Genomic DNA, 20,557 nt, shown 5'->3' with positions numbered 1-20,557 from the left:
ATCATTCTAACTCCGTCCACTGACCAGACAATAGCTCGAAATTATTCCAATCTCCATTCCCAAATCACTCGATCTTCGCATCCTCTGTCGCTGGTCGGCCGCGTGGCCGCGGTTAAAATGTCCATTTTGCCTAAATATTATACATTTTTCAGACTATCCCGGTAGGACCTCCCATGCGTTACATTCACTCACTGCAATGGGAGCTACAACATTTTATCTGGGCAGGGAAACGCCCGCGAGTACGTCGAGAGATTGCCTACCGATTCCCGGATGACGGGGGGCTGGGGATTCCCCACCTATTGACCTATTACAGAGCGGCACAACTCCGCTATCTTGTAGAATGGAGTAGGCCTGAATCAGAGAAAAGATGGCTGTTCCAAGATAGGGCGATGGCGGGTCTTTCCTTGTGGAAGGTGCCATTCCTGATGCCTTCGCATAGACACACGTATCTTAACAGATCTCCCATCACTCGCTCGGTAGTACGGGTTTGGGACGCGGTGGCGACCCAACAACATCTCACCACCTTCCCATCGCCACTTACGCCCTTATTCGACAACCCAGACTTCCCTCCAGGACTCGATGCGCGGGCATTCCCAGAGTGGCGGGCCTCTGCTTGTAAGTCTGCTGGGCATCTCTTTGATATTGATGGGTTCCTCCCATTTGCCGAGCTGACTGACTGACTGGCATGGCATTAAAAACCCCAAACGATTCCAATATTTCCAACTCCGCCATTGGTTAATGCAACCCGACACGCGGCCCCTGGTTAGCAGACATCTTACGACCTATGAGAAATGGCTTTTATCGAAGCACTCTGACCGCCACTTGATTTCTGAACTTTATCTTCTGTTACGTCCCACGGCCCCCCTGGAGTGCTCTGGTGGGCAGCGACGATGGGAGACAGAGTTAGGCTGGAGTCTTTCATTGAAGGAATGGCAACAGATCTACTATAGAGCTAATCACAACGCCAGAAACACAGCGAGTAGAAAAGCAGCGGGTAAAGTTGCCCTTTACTGGTACCTGACCCCGGCCCGACTTAATAAAATTAACTCAGACCGCAGCCCCACCTGTTGGAGGGGTTGCGATGAGGAGGGCACATAGATGCACATCCTCTGGGACTGTAGAGAGGTGACGGGGTACTGGACAGCAGTCCTTAATGATATCGATACATACTTTGAAACTGAAATACCCCGTTTCCCAGCCTACACTCTGTTAGGATTGCGTAATGCCATCACTTTTCCACTGAAATCTATCCGGGGGAAACAAATGGGCTTAGCACTGGGCGCGGAAGTACACCACATATTAGCGCTATGGGGTACGCAAACTCGCCCGTCCCATACCGGGTGGCTACACAAACTGTGGTACATTATCGGGATGGAATGCATACACGCAGCCCTGACTCATTCTTCAGATTCCTTCCGTACTATCTGGTACCCTATCCTGGCGCTGCTGGTGCATGAATTTAACCAAGTTACATGTCCCAGATACCTCCGCCTGCTCAGACTTACCGACGCCCCACCGTCTAAAGATACAGGTTAGGGGCTGCTTCACCCTCGCGCTTCCTCAGCGCAGCTGCACACGGGTATCCCGGGGGGAGTGGGGAGGAGTTGGGATAGGGAGGGAAGGAGGGGGGAAATGGCGGGTGTGTCTGAAAGGGGGGTGGATCTAGGTACTGCTTGTTAATAGTATACTGTCAATAGCCACCTTCGGCTCTGCAAGCCTGGGATATGCTGCCTCAGCTACGTAATGGGTTTGTTGGGCTAAGAGAGGGCAGTGCTGGGTCTGTCCAACTGTTATGCCACCTGCTTGAAACTAATAAATAAAGTTATTTAAAAAAATATATATATTTCTTTAGTTGTTTTATTTTTAGAACCAATCCGGACTAGATCAAAACAAACAAGCTAGATGAAACTTACTTCGTTATAGGTTTGTAAAATATTTCAAGACAATAGGTATTTGTAATTACTTTGTGATTACTTTTCGGATTACTCCTGAGAGTACTTTTTAGATTACCTTTTCTACTCAGTGTGATATGCCTAGATATCACACTGGGAAATTTCCTAGATTAAGGTAAGTGAAACAGTTTTGCCTTAAAACACAGTTGCTTAGGTTTCCATACAAACACAACTCAACACTTGGAACTTTTTCAGAGGAAAACAGCCAATGCAATCCTATAGAGAAAAATTAGATTATCGGTTTGCAGGTAAGCAATCGGTGTTTAGGGTTGAGTTTCTGGGGTTAGAGCAAGGGTTCCCCCAGGGTCAAGAACTCAAAAAGCCCCCTCAGCTGCACTAGGGCGGCCGGTTGCAGAGTGCTGAGGCCCAATTTTAGCCCATGGAGCTAGGGTGCAATTGGTTGGTGACTGCTTTCGAGCAAGCCAAAGGGTTGAGGGAGCAAAGCTCCCAGGGTTAAGCTCAGAGCAAAGAGGGGTCCAAGTTAGCACACAAGGTGCACCCACAGCGGCATGGGAACTTTCGGGTGCAGGGTTCTGGTTTGGCTTTGGGTGCTCTGTTGGTTTCAATGGGAGATCCCTGGTTGGAACAAAAACTGCAGGTTTGGGCAGGGAGGCTTCCTGGAGGCAACCACCAGTTGGAGAGGTGCGTTGTAATGCAGGGGGTTGTCTGTACACCGTTGGTCGGGTGCAGGGGTGTCTTTAGGCGTTGGGCTTCTTTACGAGCTCCGGTTGCGGTCGGGCAGACCCTCCAGATAGAGGCTGCCGACGTCTTCGGGAGGCTTGAGGTAGGTCAGGGATCACCAGATCGCTGGGGAGATTTCCTCGTGGTGTTGGGCCGCTCGAACTCGGGCGTGAGTGTCTGGTGCAGAGTTGTGCAGAATCACGATTCGGCCCGAGCCAGAGTCTGGTTCTTGAGCAAGTCCGGTGCTCACGGGAGACAAAGTCTTTGTAGGGAAGGCAGGGCAGGTCCTCCGGGTTCTGGGGGGCTTCTGGCTGCAGGACATGCCAGGATTCGGCTGGAGCAGTTCGAGGACGGGACAGGCCGATTGGGCTGGGGCCTAGGCAGTTGGTGTCCTCCTCTTCCTTCAGCATGGCTCTTCAGTCATTCTTCTTCTTCTTCTTGCTTGTCCTACTTATGTGTTTAGGGCTGCCCTCTAAATATTGTATATAGGGGGCATTTTAGGGGTCTTGGGTGAGTAGCCAGTGGGCTACTGACCTTAGGGCGACTACACCCTTGGGTGCTCATCCCACGTGGGGGAGTGGGCACAGTCCCTAATCCTGATTGTAGAGTGCCTGCCAACTGCAAGATGGCGGGCACTGAAGAGTGGGCTTCACCTCGCCTCCCCCACCTGTGGGGTGGGTATTTGGCAGAGGTGGTCATACCTTCTGGGCTGTCCTTATTTTTCCCACTTGTTTTGCTGCCGAAAAGTGGGTGAGACTGGAAGGGGCCTGCTCCTGATAGTAGGAGGGGCTGGGTTTCACTTTGCAAAGGCGGCAAGGCCTTTGAAATTCCCCTGCCACAGATGGCTCTTCCTGACCTGGGGGAGGTGTGAACACCTCTGCCAAGGAAAGGCTTTGTTTCTGGGCTCAGGGAGTGAAGGCTCCCACCCCAGGGGTTCAGAAAAATGTCTTGTGGTGGCAGGCTGCTGTTTACCAGTCAGGGAACCCAGCATAGGCTGGTCGTTTTTCAGGGGGCATCTCTAAGATGCCCTCTGAGTGTATTGTATAATAAATCCCTCACAGGCATCAGTGTGGGTTTATTATGCTGAGAAGTTTGCTACCAAATCCCAGAATTCAGTGAAGCCATTATGGTGCTGTGGAGTTTGTGATGTGAAACTTCCAGACCATATACACTTTATGGCTTTACTTCACTTACAGTGCTCAAGAATGGACTTAGACACTGTAGGGGTACTGTGCTCATACAACTGTACCCTCACCCGTGGTATAGTGAACCCAGCTTGAGGGGTGAATTACCTATACCATAGGCAGTGGGTTGCAGGCATGGCACACAGGTATGTGTGCCATGTCGACTCTTGACTTTTCTCTGCACCAAAACAGGCAGCCTGCAATGGCAGTGGGTGTGTGTTAAAGTACAGGACGTCACAATAGGTGCTGCAGCTCTCAGAGGCCTTTCCTGGTCAAAGTGCCTTTGGTACCCATGGTACCTTTTACAAGGGACTTGCATGTTGCCAGAGAGGTGCCAATTGTGAGTGCATATGTACAGTTTTTGGAACGTACACAGGACCTGGGAACCTGATTGGCAGGGACCTAGGGCACGTCAAGTCAAAGTGCATCAGAAATCTAGCATAAAGTGGGGGGTTTACTGCAACAGAAAACCGCTTTCCTACAAATATCAATCTACCACTATGTTTACCTTCCCTGGAATGTAAACAGCTCACACTGAAAGATTGTGTTGAAGACAGTAATCCCAAAGATGTTTGGCAAGATCCGCTAAAACTTTGGATTTTGGGCCACCGAGATGGTTGATATATCTGACAGCTGTCAGTTTGTCCATGCGAAGGAGGATGGTGCATTTCTTTGTTAAATGACTAGATGGCAAAGGAACCTGCAAGCATCTTTAACGTGTTGATATGGAAGAAGGACTCCTTCAGAGACCATACACCTCCAGTCGAGAACTGACCACATCTTGCGCCCCAACCTGTCCGACTTGTATCGGATTCTCATGCAAGATCTAATTCTCCCATTCGAAGCGTCTAGATGTTGAAGCCACCAAAGAAGCTCGTCTTTGGATTCTTGGTCGAGGGGAATGGGATCTGAGTAGGCAAGGCCTCAGCGAAGATGCCGAATTTTTCATCTTTGAAGAGCCCGATAATGGAGAGGGCTGGATAAATGGCTTGAATTGAAGCAACTAGAAGGCCTACCAAACGGGCCATTAGCCTGAAGGAGAAGATAAGAAGATTTAGAGAATGACTGATTTCCTTCTTTATGAGAGATACCTTGTGAGGTGGAAGTTGAAGAAAAGAGCAGGAAGTGTCTAGGAGGAAACAGAGAAATTTCAACTGGTGAGTCGGGATATAAATCGACTTCTGTATGTTTACCGGAAAGCCTAAGCGAAACAGGAGATTCTGGCAAAGATATAAATGAGGTAAGAAGAAGATTTTTGTCCTGTTCCATGATGAGAAAATCGTTGAGATAAACAATTAGACAAATACCTTGAGCTCTGAGAAAGATTACCACTGGTCTGAGAATTTTGGTGAAACACCAAGGTGCTGAGAACAGGCAGAGGGGTAGAACTTTGTAGTGATAATAAGATTATTTCCATTGAAACTGAAGAAACTTCATGTGAGATGGATGCATAGGGGATAGTAAGATAAGCATCCTGAAGATTCAGTCTGACCAACAAATCAATTTCAATGATAATGGCTCTGAGATGTAATATGGTTTCCATCTTGAAATGATGGTAGATTACACAATTGTTAACATTTCTTACATTCAAGACTAGGCAGAATTTCTTGTTGTTTTTCTGCACAAGAAAAATGGTGATGAGGAATCGCAAAGGGACGAAGGAAGTCTCTTCTATAGCCTGTTCGGAGATAAGACACTGAATTTCGTTGTTTATAAGGCTGTTTTGCTCTTGGGAAAAGCAAGACGAACAGGGAGTTTATGTTGAACCGGGTATTGTTAAAACTCTGAGGTACACTTGAATGGACTGGATTACCCAGGGATCTGTGAAAAGAGAAAGACATGAATTGAGAAATAAAGCCAGTCTGCCTCCTACGGGAGAAAGGCCAAAACTGGAAACACTTACCAGATTCCTGTTCTCCTTTTTTCCTGTAGCCTCTGGATCGGTAACCTCGGGCATGGCGGGGGTAGAATTGAGGCTTGTACCTTGAATAGGACTCTGAATAACCTTGTTGGTTGAAGGAGCCTCTGTTGGAGGAGAGGCCGGCAAAGTGACTCCGACCTTTGCCTGCCCTGACAAAAACCAGATGGGAAAATAACTTTTAAAGAGACATATGAGCCTTGTATATAGTGGCAAATTTAGACACATATTTACCTAATTCCTTAATGAAGGAATCACCGAAAAGCTAACCGTTGGCAGAAGGACCTTCCTCCTTGGAAACTAAACAAACTAGTTTGGGGTTAATTGTCAATAACAGGTTTTTTCTTCTTTTTAAAGAAATAAGTGCATTGGCATTACCCAAAGAGCAAATAGTCAGCTGGGCTCATTTAGAGAGGGTATCCGGATCAATGAGAGTGCTCTCCATTTTGGCCACCTCAGCCCAATCAAGAATTCTGGTAAGAAGGCCCACCATATCATGTAATCTATCCTGGCAATTTGACCAGGTCCTATCGACTCCCTTCTTTAGATCCTTGCCAAATTTTATGAAAAACATGAGCCTGGTGTGATCAATAAAAGGAGTAGCACATATTATTGGGGAGGGAAGGTTGGGGGCATACAGATTTTAATAAATAAAAAGATACATACTCTGCCACATGGTCGGCAGGGAACTACTCGCCTGAATTAGGGTGGTGAATAAATGACTTATTCAACATGGGTTCACCGATGTTGCCCACTAATTCTTGACCCACAGGGTGGGACACACCACTGTCAATAGGAGAAACCTTTTGCCTTTTCTCAGGAGGCCCATAGAAATTAGGATCAACAGATCCATCAGTATTATCTGTGTCATCCAACATACCATCTTTATCCTCATTAGTGACTATTAAATGGGAAATAACAAGAGAGGAGGGAGGCCCTGATTTAGAAACCTCTAGGGTGGGAGGACCACATTTTATTTAAACCCCTTGTGAGGGCCCAGAGGTCACTGAACGTTTCCTGCTCTTAGAAGAAGAGCCTTCGCCAAAAGAAACCAGCATTTTAGATAAAGAGGCTTCCAAAGATTTGGAAACCTCCAACATGGAAACTGACACAGCCTGTTGAACTGAGTCTTTAATAAAAGACTTTAAGGTATCTTTAAATTGTTCGGATTCCTCCTCTCGAGGCATGGTATATGTCACAAAATGATTTATCCTACAAGGAGATAAAAAAACTGAAAGTAAGGGGGTTTAAAAACCAACTAGTGACCAATGGGGGTGTTTAAAGAAAAAACGGGGAGTTGCCAAGAGGTAAACTCACTGAGTGAGGGTGGAAAGCTAGAACGAAGGCCACACCAGGGGACGGTCTCCAGACGCGAGTGACTGTGAGGAAGGAAGCTGAGCAAGAGAAAGCTCAGAGGAAACAAGCCAAACGTTGAAAGAAGCAGCGAAGTAAACAGCTGATGGCCGCCAAACGCTGGGGAGGAGCGCTGCACACAGCCGTGCGCTGATGACAAGAAGCCTCCCAAACAGTAAGAAACGACCGTTCCGGAAAGCGCAAATAGCTGTGGAAGTAAGCGATAAGCTCGCGGAACAGCCAGCATCAAAACAGTATTTGAAATGAAGAAACCAATATATAATAATAAAACAGTTAACAATATGAGGAAACCGGTGAATAAAGTACTTATCTTAACTGCAAGCAGCAAGAAAAGGGGACTTGCTGTTTGCAGTCAACCTAATTATTAGGTTATGCAACGTCCGATTGGTGTGTTCATTATGAAGCCATACTGTAGTTTTTTCTTTCTTTTTTTTGGGGGGGGAGGGAAATATGGTTCTTGCTTGGCTGTTGTTTAAATAAAGCATGAAAAGACTGCATAAAAAGTTTTAAAAAATAAAATATTTATTTTATTGGCATTTTGAATAATATAGAACATTTTCTCAGTTACCCTCATACAGTAGGAATCATTACATAATATCGTAGCCATTTCCTTATCAAATGTTATATATTTGAACGATACAGCTCTGACTCTCATGCCAAACCATAGTTTATAACTTTAGATAACATCCAAACCCCGTAACCTTTTGAACTCCCCCCTCCACCCTCCCAGCTCTGGGTCATATTCCCAGCGTCACCTTCTTTCTAATATCTCCATCTGGCTATCCAATAACAATATATGTTGTACCTTCCTGGTGCCTAGCTTTATCTTATTGAGGAGCGTCTGTGTCTTGTAATAAAATTTAGACTTTCTTTGAAAGAGTACAGTAAATAGTGATTGGTAGAAACAAACGTGGTCCTTTTTTATTGCTCGATTATCTTAACAGTTTCAAGGTATAACAACAAATGTATTGCTTATGCTCGGTTCTTTCCGGAATTGTCACTATGTTGTCCCCAGTGTATTACGAGCATGCAGCTCTTCATCAGGGGAGGATGAAACAAAAGAGGTAGGTCCAGGTCCATTTCTAGGTGTTTTGCCGCCCTAGGCGAAAATTTAAAAATGCTGCTCCCTCCCTTTTACTACCATCACCCTCTCCCCCTGTCATCCAGGTGTTGAGGAATAGAGGCCTGCTTTGGTGCCTCTCTATCTAGTCTGGACTGTCAAATCCGTAATAAAGTAAGTCATCTGTGTCAATTGTTGCGGCTATGTAAGTTATTGCCCTGTTCTGAGGGGTATTAACTCAATTATGCTATCATGGGCTTGAGCTGGGAGAACAGTAGGGCTACTGGCCTCTACCACCCCAAATCACACCCAACACAGGCAGATACACAGACCCACGCAGAATCAAACCAACCCATAGTATGCTGCTTTATGGGGCGAGATTCTCGAGACAGAGCAAGCTTTATCTTAGACAAGAAATAAAGCAAAGCCATGGTAATCTTTTTCGGGGCGGGCCCGGTACCAGCTAAACAATAATAACAAAGGCACACAGGACTCTTGGTACTTAACGGGTGGAAGACCCCATGTGATCTCAAGCATTTGCAATGCAATAGGTTTTGCATTTACGAGAGTTTAAGCTATTGGCATTGTAAATGACGATGCCTTTTATTTCTGTTTTAAAAACCAAAACATAAATAAAAGGCATTGTCATTTACAATGACAATAGCTCAAACTCTCGTAAATGCGAGACCTAGTGCATTGCAAATGCTTGTTCAAAGTGCGACAGAAGACTAATGTGCCATTCAAATGACACAAGCGCTTCCTTTAACCCGCCTCAATGTATTTTTTACTTAGCCTAGAAAAAAAGCTCATTGTCAGTTTTTTCATGATCTGTAACCATCTCCAAAAGCTTGTTCCAAGCAGGAGACCACCACGAGGCCCCCCCACATGTGAGATCTGTAGTTTTAAAAGTGATGTCTGGGTTTTTAATTAAACAGACCGGGACGTCACTTTTCGAGCTTTGTGCCAATATATTATGCACATGTTTCTGCTGCATGGTTTTCAATCCGCATTAAATATCCAGAAGAGCTGGTGGGTCCCCATGGGGACAGTAATGTTAACACAGGGACAGGTGACGGTAACGGGGAATGCACAGCTGCAGTGAACATTACCAGAGTACGGAGGCCAGAAGACAGTAATACAGGCTCACAATGGCAGACACTACCAGCAGAGGGCAGTGTAACATCTGTAAAGGTGCATAGAGCAGGCAGCACTCACGGTACACTTGCTGTCACGATACATCAACAGTGGACTGTAAAGGAAGGCATGAATAGAAACAGGACTATAGTGCCGTGAAACTTGAGGCATGGCTTCTAAGTGCCAGGCCTGGTCCAGCAGTCCCTGTGGCGCCGTAATGCTGCTGCCTAGTGGTGTTTTTAGACCCTCGTTCCATATAGGTTGGAAAAATGCATGTGTGCTCCAAGTGAGGCCCTTTGAATGTGAGTGACGTTGGGAAGGGGAGGGCAGACGGGGCGGTGTATCCCATTATCACTTTCCTGACCCCCAGTCTGCAGCTCATTGTACAGCACATACTGAACGCATGTGAGAACATATGCAGCCCTTTTCTCATGTCCTGCTGTCGGCACACTGCCCAGGGGCACAGGGCGGTTCAAAAGTCGCCACCTTCTACTGTGAAATGCAAGCATGTTGGCGAGGTCGCAGCCCCCATTTTCCATATCCGATCCCATGCGTAATAAAACTTGTGGAGGTATTTCTATTGTTTTAAATGGAACAGTGAGGCGATCGCTGCCGACACCATTTTATGATGAGGAATTAGTCAAATGTTCCCATTTCATACGGCAGGCCATATACACAGTCACTCCTCTTTCGTTAGGGAATCCACACACAACACATGTCCAATTATTCAAAACATACTACATTCGCTATAAGTAAAGACCATTTCCCTGGACCTTAATAAGTCCCGTATGTATCTTGGACTCTATAAGTCCTAGGCGTACGATACAGGCAGCCGAATTCCCGCGTGTGTTGTGCACGATTGTCTTTGATTCCTCGTTGTACAATTGTCACTTCTTTCTAATTAGCCTTGAAAAAGTCCAGTGTTGGACGAAACATGCGTCGGCTGAATCATCTATATTCTATATGGCTGAATCATCTGTATTCTATATGATGGGGTGAGAACAATTAAAGCAACTACTCACCACTTCTATTTAGTTTTGGACTACTTGTTTGAAGAGGAGAAAATTAGTGCTATCTTATGTTGGCTGCTGGCAAAAATACATTATCGAGCCATAATACTACATGTTTCTATGCATGCAGGAGTGCTCCAATATTTATATGTTTAATATAATTTAACACACTCTGCCACAGTCCTACTGGCCTTTCAGAAAAAGCCCAGGAGAGCCTTTGCATTTGTCTCTTCCATTGTCCCATCATGCTTTGGTGCATCGCACACATATATATGCAATGGAAGCTCATAACAATCAAATGGGGGTACTAGAAGAATGATGTGGTTCTGGACCCAGCTGACACAGATACTTAGGTTTGTTATGGCACCCAACTAACATGTAATATGCTGAGCTGCTCTATACTACGCCCACATCTGCCCTATCTGTGGAGGAATAAAAAATTGATCTGGTGCGTAACTTGAATAATTATTTTCTGGGTGAAATGCTCTCCTACTTATAACTGGACAGTATACTGTTTGTAGATAAGACATTTAACAATATTTTGCGTTTTCAGCTGTTTAATTATGATCATAATGCAGAAATCAGTTTAGCTTGGCTTTCATCGAAATTGCCATTATCATGATGAAGGTATAGATTGATTGCTTACTTTAATAAAGCAATCCATAAATATACACACTAAACACCCTTTGTCTGTTACATGTATATGCATGAAAAAGAACTTGTTACATGTGTGACCAATATGTTTTTTCTTAGATGAAGAAAACAGCCTCCATGTTGTTGTAAACTGTGGTGAAGCGCTCTTGAAAAACAACACCTATTGGCCACTTGTTAGTGATTTTATTAATATTCTTTCACATCCAAGTGTCGCCAAGAAATTCCTGGAGGATCATGGTCTGCTAGTAACTTGGATGAACTTTGTATCCTTCTTTCAAGGTGAGTTTGCGAACTATAATTGATACATTCTCTTAAAATGTAGAAACCACTTGTATTTATCAGCAAACGGTTGTTGATTCAGCTCAAAATTAACCACATATGACACTGGCATTATGTAGGCTATTATAAATTCTGATTGCCAACTTTGGAAACAGATTGTAATTTATTTAGTGTTTCTACTCATTTTATTGTGGGCATGAAGTACTCCAGTGCAGAAAGAGTGCAGTGTGTGGTTTCTAAATGATTTCTGCAGAAATCTACCTTCATTACAAGTTATTGGGCTACAGCTTAGCATCAAGAAAATCAAAGCACTTGGTCAGAATCCATTCACTGTGCCACACCATTTATTTTGAGATTATGCACACATTGTATCATACTTGTACCACTGTAATCCAACAACTGTCTAATTTGATTTGATAGATGTTTGTATAGTTCTCTATCTACTCTCAGTGATTACACATAATGTCGTACCATTAGGCTATAACTGTGATGTACAGGGGTGGAATGTAGGCCATGCTAGTCCTTTGATCCTGAGAAAGTTCAGTCCCTTCTTAGTCCAGCGCCATTGTATATATGTGAATCAGCACACCTAAGTGGAAATTTAGAGTCTCTTATCAAACCTAGGTCATGGAGCGAATCATTTTGCTCTAAGCAAGTACTCATCAACAGTTTGTTTCAGATTTAAAAAAAACATACAACCACAATAAAACCATCAATACATAGCCAACATAAGTTGGGACAGCAATACAAAGAACACAGTAAAAAGAAACAAGAACAATGTTCAAAGATACATAAGATAAAAGCGTGAAAACATAGACCAGCAACAAAGTGCATATGCAATACATTTGGTACACGAGTAACCGTTCCCTTTCACATAGTATTGCATTATCAATCTTGATAATCAAACTGCCAATGCTTAACTTCAACTAAGTTTATATACTATGACATAGGGCCCCCAAGAGTACTCCAGTGGTCATCAACCCACAGGCTAACCCCATCACATCCCCTCCTGATGGGGCTTGCTAGACTAATGTATTGTACACAAATAAATAAGCAACTACTGTGGAGCAAGACCATCGCTCATCTGGGAGAAACCAGATCTCATATCATAAGACCTTCATATTGACCTGGAAACATGTATGTTGTGCATCCCCTGCACAACTAGCCTACCCGTTAATAATTTTATGTAGGTTGGATCCCCAAAGCAAGCAAGCTGGTTAATGTCTATTTCTTGGCTTGTGTATAGTGAAATGATTATTTGTAGTGTGCTTTTGGAGGTGTGGAGATTTGAGGAGGATGGGAGCAGCAAGTGTCCAACTGGGGAGGAACAAGGACCTTGTAGTGGAGTTTGGAGGGTAAGAATGAAAGCATATGTACATGCATTTGCAGTATATTTTTTTTAAACCTTTATTTAATGGTTTTCAGTTCAATGGTACAAAAAACAAGCGATAATAATGAGGAGACAAAGATGATACGCCGCATAGCAAGACAGTGCAGGATTTGTTGCATGGAAAATACATTTCAGTAAGGATTAGCAAGACAGCAGACAGTTGTTAAGGGCTCAAATAATATGCAAAAGAGATGGGTCCCTGCGGAGTGGGACAATGGAACAGAGTGTGGGATATCATGTGTCGGGGCCCTGGCTAGAGCTGTCCGAGGGAGGTGCGTGGGAGTGAGAACGGGGGACTCTGGAGTCAATGTGAGGAGATACAGTCTATGAGGCGTCCAGATATGTTTAGTGCAGGCTGTAAGAGGCAGCAGAGAGTAATACACATCACCCGTCATGTCACAAAGTCATACTGCGGAGCCAGGCTTTAACGGTGAGATGTATAAAACTGCCCCAATGAAGGGCAATCTCTCGCTTGGCCAGGAGAAGTGCAATAGCAGCAAATCTGTGAGCATTAGTGGGAATGGGGGAAACATTACCTAGGAGTATTGATAGGCATGGAAATCATCTTGGAGAGAACCTGGAACACTTCCGTCCATTATGTACCTACCGGTGGGCAGGTCCACGATAGATGTGGGAAATCCGCATCTAGGCTGCGGCATTTGGGGCACAGAGTGGATCTGGAAGGGTTAATACGGGCCAGTCCGCTGGGGTTAACATAGGCTCTGTGTAGAAAGCGGAAATGCAGAAGTTTGTGTCTGTGATTGGGGGAAACTTTAGTCTGTGCGCAGCAGAAAGCCCAATCCATATCAGTAAGTGGGTGTCCCAGGTCCCTCTCCCACAGCCTCTGAACTCCATCTACATTAGCATGTTGAAGAGCCATGCATGCGCGATAGTTTAGTGATGAGATGCGAACCATTTGGGTCTGATATCAAAAGGGTAAGTGGAGTGAAGTCATCGGGGGTGAGAGGGTAGGATGGGATATGGGAGCACAGCGCACTGTTGAGTCTAGAGAAAATAAATCTACCCATGAAGGGGGTGTTGAAGTGTGTAATATCGAGGTTGTGGGATAGGACATGTCCATCCAGGAACACATTCCCAAAGGAATGGAGGTCGTACTTATGCAGAGTGCGTTGCACTAATTTTTCGGTTGTGAGTGGGAGCCATGGGTTCAGGAGAAGGGTTAGAATCGGCGAATAGAAGAAATTGAAGCCCAATGTGCCACAGAGTTTACGCCAGGCCCAGTAAAGTGGTAGATATGGTCTGAATGTCATTGGGTACAGTCTAATGCCCTGCAGCAATAGTGCATTCAGGTGTGCAGGATTTACTAGGTCCCGTTCTAGTCTGGCACCCACTTGTCAGGGCTGAACCAGGGATATGCAAAATGGGCCTGAGCCACCAAAAAGTACAGCCAAAGGTCGGGGACCGCAAAGCCGCCGCAATCGTAGGGGACGGTTAGGGTGTTCCAGATTAGTCGAGGTCATCGGCCAGCCCAAACCAATTTCAGAAGTAGGCTTCTGAGTGTAGAAAAAAAGACCTTGGGATAAGGTATGGGTATGCTTATGAAGAGATACAGGAACCGATGGAGCACTGTCATTTTTATAATGGCTATGCAGCCGGCCATCGATAAGGAGAGTTGTTTCCAGCGGTCAATTTGGGTAGAGAGCTTGTCGACCGCAGGGCCATAGTTCCGCAGGATAAATTGCCCTTTATTCCCGTGTAAAACCACTCACAAATACTTTGTGATGTCGGCAGACCATTTAAAAGGCTATTAACAGGTAGGGGGAGTGGTGGCTTCAGTAAGGGGAAACAGCTCTGATATTGTCCAGTTAATGCAGAGGCTGGATAGTTCACCAAATTGAATCACTTCCTGAACTATTGCAGTTAAATTAATAGAAGGATGTCGAACTAATAAAAAGGATGTCATCGACGTACATGAACATAGGGAGCGGCCCCATGGGAAACTGTAAACCATGATGCATATGGCGTTCCCGGAGGTGGCGTACCAGAAGGTTCATTGCTATAATAAATAATAAAGGCAAGAGCGGGCACCCCTGCCTAGTACCTCGGGAGATGTTGAAGGGGTCCATGAGGGAACCATTGATTATGGGTGCAAGCCGTTTGGTTCGAATATAATAAGGAGATGAGGACTGTGAACTTCCAGAGGGTTCTGAGTTTCTGCAGAGTGCCTTCTCTACTTCGAGCAGGGCCACCACCGCGGGGTTATCTGGGGATATTCTATTTAAGACTTAGAAGATACTGCACAAATTTAAAGAGGTGGACCGATGTGGTATGAATCCTGTCTGCACAGATGACAGTATCGTATCTAACAGTGACTATAACTGATTAGCTAGAGCTTTGGCCAAAATGTTGTTATCGACATTGAGGAGAGAAAGTAGTCTGTACAAAGCACAGTGCTTGGAGTCCTTCCCAGGTTTCAGTAGGCGGGGGAGGGTACCGGTAGTAAGGGCTTCTGCGTATACCTTCAGCAAATGGGGGATCAAAGTGGATTAATAAGCTTTATAAAAGGCTCCCGTCAGGCCAACCAACCCAGAGGACTTACAGCCATCCAGGGAGTCAATCGCCTGGGTTATTTCCTCAGTTGTCATGGCTATTTACTCCAAATAAGTCAGACGCACTGACGACTCTGGGGTGAGGCGAGATGTATAAAGTGATTTATAGTAGGAAGATACTTCGGTGAGGATGTCTGCAGTGGATTTGAGAAGGGTGCCATGGTCCAGCTCCCGACCTGCAATATGTCTGGGTCCCGCTGGAGGGCGTAGGAGACGAGCAAGTGTTCGACCAGGGTGCTCGTCCTCGCCATATTTCCGCGCCATAACGGATTTACCCAAAAGCGATACCTACTGGTCGGCCAGGTCGTGGAACTCCTCCAGCAAACCTGAGCGTTCACGGAGAGGAGACATCAAGGTATGGTGGCCAAGATATCCTCGAGCTCCAGCCCAAAGCGTCCCCAGCAGCAATGTTCACAACGGGGGAAGCAAGGTAGTTAGGATGTAGTCCCCAGGAGTAGTTGAGCCATGCCGAAGCTGCGAGTAATCCAGTGGATGCAACCATTCATGTGGGCTAGAGGGTTGATCGGGGGCAAAAGATAGGGCCAGAGCTTCAGGCCGTGGGTGCTACCCACGGTAGGAGTGAGCAGCAGGCAGGTACCCTCTCAGCCTGCGGCGGGTAGCTGGCGATGGTTAAGGGAGTAACGAGGCACTCACCGTGAGTAACTGCCAATGGCTGTAGCAGCAGCGCAGCACTCACCACGAGGTTGTAGGCCGCGGGCCCACCTCATTGGCTGCGCAGCCTTCTCAGTTGTCCATTGGGGATGCAGGCCACGTGGTGCAGCGCAGGGACTGGGCGAGATGTATGGCCACCTCGCCCCTGCAGCGCCAGCCAGTCTGCAGGCAGGCCGCATCCAACAAATGAATCGGCACCAAAGCTATTGGCCGCACCAACCCTAGGCTGCAGCCTGCCCTGCGGAAGTGGGGAAAAGGAGCAGACCCAGCCCAGGTACACCGTCTGCCCCAGTGTCGTCTGCAGCAGTCCAAAGCTGCGCCTTCACAGCCATGAAGTGGGCAGCAGCTGGGTAGTTCGAATAAGATGCGGCAGGGGGGCAGAAGCCAAGCGGGGCTACGCAGTCCTGGCCTCCGGCCTGCCCGCTGCACCTGTCACAGCGGGGCCTCTTAGGCGTGCCTGGACCTGCCTCCCTTGCAGTGGACCTAGACAGCCGGGGAGGACATCTGATGCCACCAGCAGGTCAGTCGGTTCCCCAGTCATTTCGGCCCACTCAATGACGCCGGGTGAAGCAAGGATGGAAGCTGCATCCCATTGGATCAGGGCCGTCGGCTCCGTAGCTTCACCGCCGGGCGTCCATCATGGTCGGCGGCTCTGCCATGCCCCCTGCATTTGCAATTTAAAAAAGTAATAAAGTCCCATACTTATGTAGTATGACTCAATATCATACTACACTACCCACTTATTGCAAGCATGTTGTAAGCCATATTACCTTACTGTGGGTCTGAATTTCGCACCCAATTAATTCTGATACCACTGGGTTCGGAATTTAATTGTATTTACTAGGCCATTTTTCCTGGTAGATTTCACCTGCTGAAAGTCATCAGGGAATACAGACTTTATTGCACCCGGTAATTACTGGGTTTGACAACTTCCGTATCCTTTTGCAAACTGGAGTTTGCGCAGATATCTGAATTTACAGGCACACTTGCAATCAAACCCAAAGTGTTTACATGTCAAGCAGCATTTTACCACAATAGCATGTATTGGCCCTAAACCACAAAAAACAAGGGTGAAGAAATAAACTGGCCTGTAAGGAACTCTAGCTATTTGCTGAATGTTCTCTGGCTGTAATGGTTAGTTGGGCTATGGTAGAGTTTGTTGCTCATTGGACTAAGCTCTGACCAGCCGGGAGAGCTTCACGAGGATAATGTAGAAGGAAGTTGGCAAGGAATGGAAGAGGATTATCAGCATGCCATGCACACCTGAGAAAGACTGTATTAAAAGAACATAGAGGAGGAGTCTTACTGTCCTTATGGGGAGGGAGGCAGCGCAGCTCCCTCCCTGAGCCTGGTAAGGCCCTGGGGACCTCATTTCTTAATGGTGGGTGCTGTGGTGCCCACCATTTACTTGGGGGCTGCGGGGCTCCCCAGCCGGATCCCTGCATTTAGTGGGAGCCGGCAGTGCTTGTTCCCTCCAGGCATAGGCAATATTTTGATTGGTTTCTCCACCCTATCACTGCAGGAAGGGTAACCGATCAAACGTGGATCGGAAATGGAAGACTGCCCAAATCAGACCAATTCTTAGAAAATCTTCGGCCGACCCTCAGGATCTGCAGAACTACAGACCAATATCATTACTTCCCTTCTCCAAAATCATAGAAGCACTAGTGAATAACCAATTGACAAACTATTTAGAATTGAATAAACTGCTAGACCCCTCCCAGTCGGGTTTCCATGCGTCACATAGCATGGAATCAGCGTTAACGGAAGTAACTGACACAACCAAGCTAGCTCTAGACAAGGGGACCCCAGCCATGTTCATCCTCCTAGACTTGTCAGCGGCGTTTGATACCATCTCCCATCAGATCCTGGTTCAAAGACTGAGGGAGTTTGGTATCAGTTCAAAAGTGTTAAAATAACTAGAAGATGTTCTCTCGGAAAGAACGCATGTAGTGCAGCTGGACTCGTTCACCTCACAGTCCATGATTCTAGACAAAGGGATACCTCGGGATTCTACTCTTAGTCCCACTCTTTAACATCTATGTGTCCTCCCTGGCTAAGCTTATTAGATCATGTGGATTCAATACCATCTCCTGCGCTGATGACACACAGTTGATTATTACGAGTGATCTTGATCCTTCCCTCACCAAGGACAAATTAAAAAACTGCATGTTGAAAACGGCAGCTTGGATGACTGCGAACTTTCTCCAGCTCAATACAAACAAAACGGAGATTCTCCTATTCAGAAAAGCAGACAAATTATGGTCTGCTGATTGGTGGCTTCCGGAACTGGGAGCCTCCCTGATTCTGAAAAACTTTGTGGAAAATCTAGATGTCCTACTGGATGATAACTTATCCATGGATGAACATGTTAAAAGCATCTTGAGCACTTGTTTTGGCCTGATGCGAATGCTTAAGAAGGTGTTCCCACGGATACCTCTCTCAGCCAGAAAATCCATGCTTCAGGCACTGATAGTGAGCCGACTAGACTACGGTAACTCCCTACTGGTCGGTACAAGGGAAAGACTTCTCTAAAGGCTCCAGGTGGTTCAAAACACAGCAGCTCGCCTTGCTCTGAATCGTCCCCCACGATCTCCATCTGAAACCCTACTGCGCCTGCTCCACTGGTTGGTTGCCCATAAAAAACAGGCTGTATTTAAGCTCCTATCCTGGTCTTTAAAACACTGCAGGAAAGGGGATCAGTCTATCTGAAAAATAAACTAAAGCCTTGTGTCCCTACCGGACAACTCAGATCCACCGACCAGTTATTACTGTGCCCTACAAGGATACATAAAGCCAGACTGGGTGGTCGTTCCTTTTCCTACCTGGCCCTCCATCAATGGAACAAACTGCCATTCTACATTTGTTCCTGCACTAACGTAATTCAGTTCAGAAAACGCCTTAAAACCTGGTTATTCAATCTCTTAACTGGACATGGTTTTGATTCTGTTTGATACTGCGGCGCTGAGAGATCCCCCTGCGGATGATTCGTTGCGCTTAACAAATAACAAATAATAAAAAGTCTGCTCCTTGCAGGCGGGAGCCTTTCAAAGCTCCTGCTTGCTGGGAGCGGGTTTAGTGTTTGCTCCTGCTTTGCGGGAGACAATAAAAATGCTCCCACTAGGTGGGAGTAAACACAAGTTTCCCTGCGTGCGCCGGTGGGGGGAGGGAAACTATGTCCCAGGGGTGGGCTCCCCGGGACATAGCTATAGTGAGCCGTCCCCAGGGGATTAGGTCCTCTGGGCCATTAATGACTTGTGCGACCCCCCTCCCTTTAAGTAATCGGCCCTGGAGGTGGGCTCCACTGGGCCATTAATGGCTCAGGGAGGGAAGCTATGTGACCCACACCCCTTATGTAATTTTCAAAGGGTTGTTTTCATTTCATCCCTTTAGGAAGCTCCCATAGAGAGACTGTCACCTTAAAAACTGCTCATTTGTTGGAAAGCCAGAGGGATTATTTCTTAAAACTCACCTTACGCTAGGGTTGCCTGGTCTTGTTTTTTTGCACCAAAGCAGAGAAAGCAAAGTCGAAAGGTATCTCTTCAGATCCGGTTTCTCTATTGACCAGACAAGGTTTTCTCAGGCAACACACATGAAGAGAGCATTTACTGACACCTGCTCACATCTCTGAAGAATGTAATCTATGTAAGACCATCTTCTCTAAACTTCTTAATCGTCAGGCAATCAAGCTTTTTAAAAATAGTGATACATTTTTTCTTTCTGGAGAGTAATTTACCAAGATACAGTGTGCCTGTCTCCTGCTCTACAAACCTAAATGTAACTCATTCAACTAAAAACTACAGTTCCCATTGGGCAAACAAGGCTAAATAATCTTGACTTAAACCGGGTCACTACATTTAATTGTGTTATGCGCTAGCCATAAATGTGACCTTACATGTACAGGCTCAATCAACTACTAGTAGTAGTTTGTTGTCAGTCGTTGACATTTATCATCCAATTTATCAACTGTCCCAACACAGGTGACCCTCACATTAATACGAATCTCCTAGTCAGCGAATCGTACTGTGCTGAAGACTGCACTGTCCTACTAACCTGTTGACTGAGATTTTTACTAGGGGCCTCATAGTGTCCTCAATGACAGCTATGTGTGTTATTTGCATTAGAAGGAATGATATTGCAGACTACCACAGCTGTGAATGGCACAAATCCTCTTGGATCCACTAACTGTCTTGCAATACATAGATTAGTTCCATAAGTGATTCATTCAGCCCTACCACTACCCCAACACCTCCTTGCACCAACACCTGCACAACTGGAGACAATGCCTCTTCCATCTAAACTGCCTTGTTCTGCTCATTCTGTTTCTTCTCCTCACATGGCCCTTTTACTGTGGACGAGCTTAGGAGATACCAAACTATTTAAAAGTACCAAGACCTTGCAAGTCTAACCTCCATTCTCTAAAGCTCTGCATTCAGAGTCACATAGAGAATACATTGGGATGTAGAAATGGAGAATTGAATATTCATGGAAGGATTCTGCTGTGTCTGAGTAAACTGTGCGAAGGCTGGTCTCTGTCTGTAATGGCCCAGTGCGTGAAAATTGATTAACTGGAATGCACCCCAAGCGATCGTCTGTGGCTGAGATTAATTCTAGCATTCGTTCTATCACTTTATTGTGTGTGACAGTCAGACCAAGGACAGTGTTCAGTAACTTTGGCA

General features: G+C 46.0%; 1 protein-coding gene across 7 annotated transcripts in view; it reads left to right on the top strand.

Moving 5' to 3' along the window:
- UBR3 (ubiquitin protein ligase E3 component n-recognin 3) overlaps window positions 1–20,557 on the top strand; it is a 2,077,978-nt gene that overhangs the window by 650,730 nt on the left and 1,406,691 nt on the right. For all 7 annotated transcript variants that reach the window (XM_085645338.1, XM_085645337.1, XM_085645336.1 and 4 more), the window contains exon 9: window positions 11,067–11,246. In XM_085645338.1, coding sequence (XP_085501464.1) covers window positions 11,067–11,246 — 180 coding nt within the window. The remainder of the gene's footprint in view (window positions 1–11,066; window positions 11,247–20,557) is intronic.

This window comes from Triturus cristatus, chromosome 3_1 (assembly GCF_964204655.1).
Source record: "Triturus cristatus chromosome 3_1, aTriCri1.1, whole genome shotgun sequence".
Lineage (NCBI taxonomy): Eukaryota > Metazoa > Chordata > Amphibia > Caudata > Salamandridae > Triturus > Triturus cristatus.
The sequence above is the reverse complement of the archived record's forward strand: the minus strand, read 5'-3'. Positions and strand labels throughout refer to the sequence as shown.